At 42.8% G+C, this 7,081-nt stretch overlaps 1 protein-coding gene across 2 annotated transcripts in view; it reads left to right on the plus strand.

Annotated features, from left to right (window-relative positions):
* Window positions 1–6,777, plus strand: part of LOC106565583 (SLIT-ROBO Rho GTPase-activating protein 3) — a 123,589-nt gene extending 116,812 nt beyond the window's left edge. For both annotated transcript variants that reach the window (XM_014132865.3, XM_014132866.3), the window contains exons 21-22: window positions 43–355; window positions 2,348–6,777. In XM_014132865.3, the coding sequence (XP_013988340.1) occupies window positions 43–355; window positions 2,348–2,797 (763 nt within the window). In that variant the 3' untranslated portion in view covers window positions 2,798–6,777. The remainder of the gene's footprint in view (window positions 1–42; window positions 356–2,347) is intronic.
* The last annotated feature ends 304 nt before the right edge of the window (window positions 6,778–7,081 follow it).

A 7,081-nucleotide genomic window follows, 5' to 3' on the forward strand; every position in this document is an offset into this window, starting at 1 on the left:
TAATCCTACTCTGTGTGACTGTGATGTCATCTCTCTCCTCAGGGTGCGGCTACCTTCTGACGGGGCCGCCACCCCTCGACGCCACAGTGGAGAGACCCACAGCCCTTCTCGGGGCACTGACACACCCCCGCGGGCCGCAGCCTGTCCCAGCAGCCCCCACAAAGTGGCAGTTAGCAGGAGCCGCATGGAAAGCCCAGAGAAGAGGCGCCTGGGAACATTTGGCAGCGCGGGCAGCATCAACTACGCTGACAGGAAAGCCTACCCTGAGGGCCACCCCCTGAGGCCCGTAGCAGGGGCCACACGCCACAGTAGCCTGGGGGACCACAAGTCACTGGGGGCTGAGACACTGGCAGAGGTATGGACCTTATTTCCTATCAGCCCCAGGTTCTAAAGTATTACCTCGGCCCAATATAACTGCATAACCTCTTTTCCCCATGTCCTGTAGCCTTATCAGTCATAGAACTCAGACAATATGGAATGGAATCAATAGTGGTGCGCAAGTGATACTTTGTGTGGCCTACGAAAACTATAGCTATTTGTCATACCTTCCCGAAATATCAGACAGCAGAGTCAATCAGAGAATATTAATTCCCTAGAGACCATAGCGAAATGCTTTTCATGGCGATGGTGAAATGAAGTAAATTACACAGAGTACTAATGATCCTTCATATCGGCAGCACAAGCCCAGCGCTGGATACATGGAAAATGAATAGAGCCACAGAGGCAGCTTTAGAAATGGCAGAGCTATGATCAGTGCAGCTAATGATAGTGGTCTCCTATCAGAGCCCTATTTCAGACTGAGCCCATGTTGATGACCCTGCACTGTCAGGGCCTGACTAAACCCAGTCTTTGATCATTAATTATTCTCCACTGATCAATTCATCTGTTATTCAGACAGATGGATTGTGTGGGGGATTTTGAGAGAGAGTGTGTGTGTGTGTGTGTGATTGTGACAGTGGTAATGAGTGTGCAGCCATTAAAAGGGGGATATTATTTTCTTCATTTGGTGCTGTTGGGCTGTACTGTGTGAGGAGAGGGAACAGAGAGAGGCTACTAGAGAGGCTAGTTAGAGAGCCGCTGGTGTTTGGAAGAACAGAGCGAGATGTGATGTCCTGCTGTACTGTCTGTGTGTGTGTGTGTGTGTGTGTGTCTGGGTGAAGCAGCCCTGACTTAGTGTAAATGTCAGAGACAGTCTGCAGATTTCAAGATCTTTGAAAGTTTCTTCAAGTGCAGTCGCAAAAACCATCAAGTGTTATGATGAAACTGGCTCTCATGAGGACCGCCACAGGAAAGGAAGACCCAGAGTTACCTATGCTGCAGCCCAAATAAATGCTATTTTCAACCATACAATGACCCAAAATACACCTCCAGGCTGTGTAAGGGCTATTTGACCAAGAAGGAGAGTGATGGAGTGCTGCATCAGATGACCTGGGCTCCACAATCACCCGACCTCAACACAATTGAGATGGTTTGGGTTTAGTTGAACCACAGAGTGAAGGAAAAGCATCCAACAAGTGCTCAGCATATGTGGGAACTCCTTCAATACTGTTGGAAAAACATTCCAGGTGAAGCTGGTTGAGAGAAGGCCAAGAGTGTGCAAAGCTGTCATCAAGGCAAAGCATGGCTACTTTGAAGAATCAAAAATATATTTTGATTTGTTTAACACTTTCTTTGTTACTACATGAGTCTATATGTGTTATTTCATAGTTTTCATGTCTTCACTATTATTCTACAATGTAGAAAATAGTCAAAATTAAGAAAAACCCTTGAACGAGTAGGTGTTTCCAAACTTTTGACTGGTACTGTACATCACAGGGGAATGGAACAGAATTCAGAAAGAAAACACCACATGTACGTTTGACCATTTATTCGAAAAGATAACAATGCATGTCTTGGCGTTAGGGCTCTGTTCCTTCAGGGTAGCTCGCTGCCAAAGCGAAGCATCATATGAAGATGATAATATAACTACAGGCAGTGAGCACGATATTCTATATCAAATACCCCAAAGGCGGAAACACACAATCCATGCAGGTAGATGCTGAGTTGGTGGAGGGATATCAGAAACAACAAGCATAGGGAGTAACAGCTAGTTACAGCAGAAATTCAGCAAGAAACACCAACGCATGCGAGCGTGTGACATCTGGTATTGACGAAGCATGTGTAGAACTGGTCGACTTAAATAGACCGCGTGTAATTAAATGAAATTCATCCAGTTAGTGCAATATCTGCTAATGCAATCAGCTGATGCCACCTCACTCGAGTTTCCCTTCTGGACTGGCTATGCTTTATTAAAAAAATCACAAGAATGATCTCCTTTCACGTTTTCTGTGTGTTTTGTGTATGTCAGGACATAGAGAAGACCATGACCACGGCCCTACATGAGCTGCGTGAACTAGAGCGCCAGAACACGGCCAAGCAGGCACCAGATGTGGTGCTGGACACCCTGGACACCACCATAAAGAACCCTGTGAACTCAGAGCCGGGCAGCCCCCTCCACACCATCATGATCCGCGACCCAGACGCCGCCATGCGCCGCAGCAGCAGTTCCACCTCTGAGATGATGAGCACCTTTAAGCCCACCCTGTCAGCCCGTCTGGCCGGAGCCCAGCTGCGCCCCCCGCCCATGAGGCCTGTCCGCCCACCCCCCACCGGGCACCGCTCCTCCAGCTCCAGTTCCTCTGGGGTGGGAAGCCCTGCTGTCACGCCCACCGAGAAGATCTTCCCCAACAGCACTGCCACGGCTAGCTCTGCAGCCAATGCAGCTAACGCAGCCGGGGACAAGTCTGGCACCATGTAGCTCTGAGGGAGAATTAGGGTTGTCATGTTGCAACTGTTTGACACAGAGGAAAGCCGATAGGAATGGGATGATGCGTTGTCGATGTGTTGTCTGAGAACAGTTTGGGATTTTTCCTTCCTCATTTTGAGTTTGACTTTATTTCTTGAATTCAGGAAGCTCCTGGAGTGAGCCTGAGTTGCCATGGTGACGGCAGGCAGAGAAGCTGTAGGGCTTTGCCTATCAACACAACTCTCTCTGAAGCTTGATTTAAAACCAGACGTGAAAATAATGAATAAAATCACCTCTAAGTAAAACTTATTTTTTTATTTTTCGTTTTTTACCTCAAAATTAGAAGTATGTGGCCAGGTCCGGCTTTTTAGTGATTCATTGACTGCAAAACGTGAAGAAGTACTTGTGGGATTTTGGGATTGGTTTTCATCCTGCACTGGTTGTCCAGATGATGTCTCATCCCTTGCTGGTGGATTGGACACTCACCAGTAAGGTGTCTCATCCCTTTCTCTCTGGATTGGACACTGTCTACCAGCCTGTGTCTAAGAGACTGTAACCAAGATGGTCACCGGCCTTTTGGCTGTAAATAGAGACTTACTTGAAGTTGTTATGCCTTTTTGTTTGTACTGTAGTATAAGGGATGTTCAACAAAGTAACACCATAGCAACATTGTATACGTATATGAGATGCAGAAACTGAACCAATATACCAATTCAATGTAAGAAACCTAACCTGTGGTAAACATGTAGTTGAATTTGTATATAGTTTATGTATTTTAATTTTTTTGAAATGGTATACATTTTGTACAGGCCCAGACGGAACAAGCAAGGAGATGTGAATGGCATTGTCAAAAAACAAACAAACAAAAGTGTCAACCCCCAAACAAAGACAACACATCGAAAGGTTCTGCTTCCTTTGTGTTGTTTTCATAATTTTCTGCTTGAACACACATACTAAACACAGCACTGATGGTTGTGTTAAGAATATGTGGTCATGGGGATGTCAACATCATACCACACATTGTATTTATGAGTTAAAATTCCATTTGCACTCAAATGGATCCTGATGTTCTCTCTATTATTCATATTTAAGACAGTAAAAGGAGTGCATTATACAATTTTTTGCCACAGTAAGGTTTAAACCCACTTTTATTTTGTAATACTGTGAGAATACTGTTGACCATGGCCCCTTACCCCATATTCCCTCATTGTTCCAACAGCTCTAGAAGTCTACACGGTAACCTGTGTGAAGTCAGTCCACAACCAGACTGACTGATTTTGGTTACCAAGCTGATGTTGGGTGTTCTAGTGGCCGGTCCTGAGCACTATTTGTACTGAGCCTAACACTTCTCTAAGTTGGATGAGAGCTCACTGACTCAGTCCAAATCTGTCAGCCTCCATCCACTACAGTCCAACAGGCTTCCCCTGTAAGCCCTGTGTGGCATGGATGGTGGAGATACCCATACAAAATAGGAACTCTGCCCATCTGACCCAAATACCCATACAACTTTGTGCCCATGAAAGCTCTTTAGACACACATTTTTACATTCACATTTTAGCAGACTTTCTTATCCAGAGCATCTTACAGGAGCAATTAGGGTTAAGTGCCTTGCTCAAGGGCACATCAACATATTTTTCACCTAGTCGGCTTGGAATTTGATCCAGTGACCTTTCGGTTACTGGCCCGACGCTCTTAACCGCTAGGCTACCGGCCGCCCAAATCAGATTTCATACTGTACACTTTGCCATCTTTAAAGCAACCTCTTGCCTGTTCGAGTCTGATTTATGTCATGCTTTTAACATGTAAAATATGCTGGAAAGTACTGTTACAATATTCCTTTTAATCTAAAATGTGATACCTTACCTAGACAACTCCAGTGTTGCTTGAGCAGTTAGCGGGAAATGTGGTGAAATAATAACAGCAGCACAGTGGTCTTATCTTCCTTACCTTTTCTCCCCTTGGGTATAACATCCTCACTGTCATGCCCCAGTATCTCATTCCACTTCTTGTTTTCAGTCCTTCAACAAGGAAATGTAAGCACGTACTGGCCTATACTGTAGCTGCCATGTTGAATTATATCCTGTGCTGGCCCAAGCCCGCTCCTGCCACTCTGCTCAGTCATACAGTTGTGTGGTTGGACTGCCTTGTATACGACATGCCCTGCTCTGCATGCTTTATGCTGTACCATTCGACTCATACAATATGACAATTCAACAATGGCTGTTTGCGGTGTCTTTCCTCTGTAAAACACACAATTGACTTATAGCGTAGTCATTATGCTTTCGAGAGGTGGGCTACTATATCCTATTACCTTTTTGGAATATGAGAATACCTGTTGTCACTAACATGTAGCAGTATTGTGTGGGCAATGGAATTGAATTGTCAGCTAAGGTAGATGAAAAAAATCTGATTTAGCAGCATGAATCTCAGGCTGTGATTCCATTATCAATCATATCGACATCATTCAGTCACTGTTGTAAAGTGTACAGATCTTGATTTCATACACAGTTTACTATGAGATACATAGTTTCATTTGAAAAAAAACATGTCATCCCTGTCTGTTGTTTGTCAACCCTGCCCTCCTTTGTCCATTACACTGTCCCCTGCTGGTTAGATTCTAGCCTACATGCTGGGCACACAGAGACATGGAAAGCAACCGAAGTTATACACTTCCACCTTCTGCTGGTCATATATGGTATTGCTTCAAGTACAAGTACCCTGTGGATAATGGTCTGGTATGGGTGAACTCAGATGGACAGACCTTTCCAACAGGGGAATAATGGGCAAATAATTAGATGATGAAAACAAATGCATTTCAATTCATTCTGTGTATTTTATTAAAAATAAATAAAGTCATACGGTTTAATAAGAAAATTAAACTAAGAGGGTGCTCTCTGTCGAGAGGAGCTGTCACCAACAACTAAATCATGTTTTTTTCCTACAAGAATTACATAACATTTTTCTTAACCACATTTCTCATCAGTAAAACTGAAGCGTACATTCAAGTCCATTTTTCTCAAACATACATAAGCTATATTTTCAAAGATAAAGCAAACCACAGACTTTAACTGTTTATTTGCAAAAGTAAGATTAACATCTTTATGTACTACTAGACTGTGTTCACATTTAAATGATTTTTAAAAATGTGTATTTTGTTTATTTATACCTTTTTGTCTTAAATGAGTATTTTTAAAGTGCCTTTTGTGCACATCATTACTTTTTAATGAACTTGTTCAATTACTTTTTTAAACTATATGGTATGTTGTCAGTCATGTTTGGTATTTTCCCCTTCAGTGTTACATCACACACATCATTTCCTCTGAGGAATATGTGAAAACAAGAATGATGTAAATATGTACTGTACACATTGCTATAGAGGAATTGCTACTTTTCAGATGTCTACTAACAGAATGACTGAAATGTAGTATTTACTTGTAGAATGTATTACCTAATATGCTCTAGGTGATTCATGGAAGGGTAATAGATTTATGAAGAAGACTACTGTACACTCAACAATAATTTCATATTTTTTTTCAGTTTTCTCTCTTATACTGATCATCCTCCTTCATAGCTAACACATCATTGCGTTGTTGTAGGCAACAGTGGGTCGGTCTGTCAATATATCCTAGCTCCTCTACTTGCACGGTTTATAAGACACTTGGTGCACTCTCTTTCCTCTCTAAGCTCTATGCGATTTCTGGAATGTATGCTAAAAATAGGTAATGTCTTTTGTATGTTGGATAAGATAACAACGCTTACAAAGTGGCATTCAGAGACCGGCTGAGTGGCTGAGTGCCTATAGTGGTGAGTGTGAGTTGATGTCATACTGTTTACCCTCTTTTCTCTCTCTCTCTCTCTCTCTCTCTCTCTCTCTCTTTAACACGTGTCTAGTGATGCTGTCTGTTCATGAGTGTCTGATTGGTTGAATCCCTTGTGATGTAATGGATGTTGAGAACCCTTATGTCCAAATAAAAACAAATGTTTCCCTCTAATGTTGACCTTTTCTGACTGTTTTATCCATCAGGTCAAACAAATTAATGAACTATACTGGCAAATACACATGCCCATACCTTGACTAATAGCCTAGTTGATCAATTACCTTGGTGTCTGCAGACGTTCATGAATCTCTATGTATTGGTATGCTAATAGACAGGTAATACCTAACCAATTCTGCAATTTTTGGACATTGTACCATATCGATGCTCAGCTATCTTAGACACCAGGTTATCTTACAGTGTCTGTGTAAATAGACCAGCTAGCTCACCTCTGTACAGGGAGATCAAGCCCCAAACTTCA

The sequence above is a fragment of the Salmo salar genome, chromosome 12 (genome assembly GCF_965601325.2).
Source record: "Salmo salar chromosome 12, fSalSal1, whole genome shotgun sequence".
Classification (NCBI taxonomy): domain Eukaryota; kingdom Metazoa; phylum Chordata; class Actinopteri; order Salmoniformes; family Salmonidae; genus Salmo; species Salmo salar.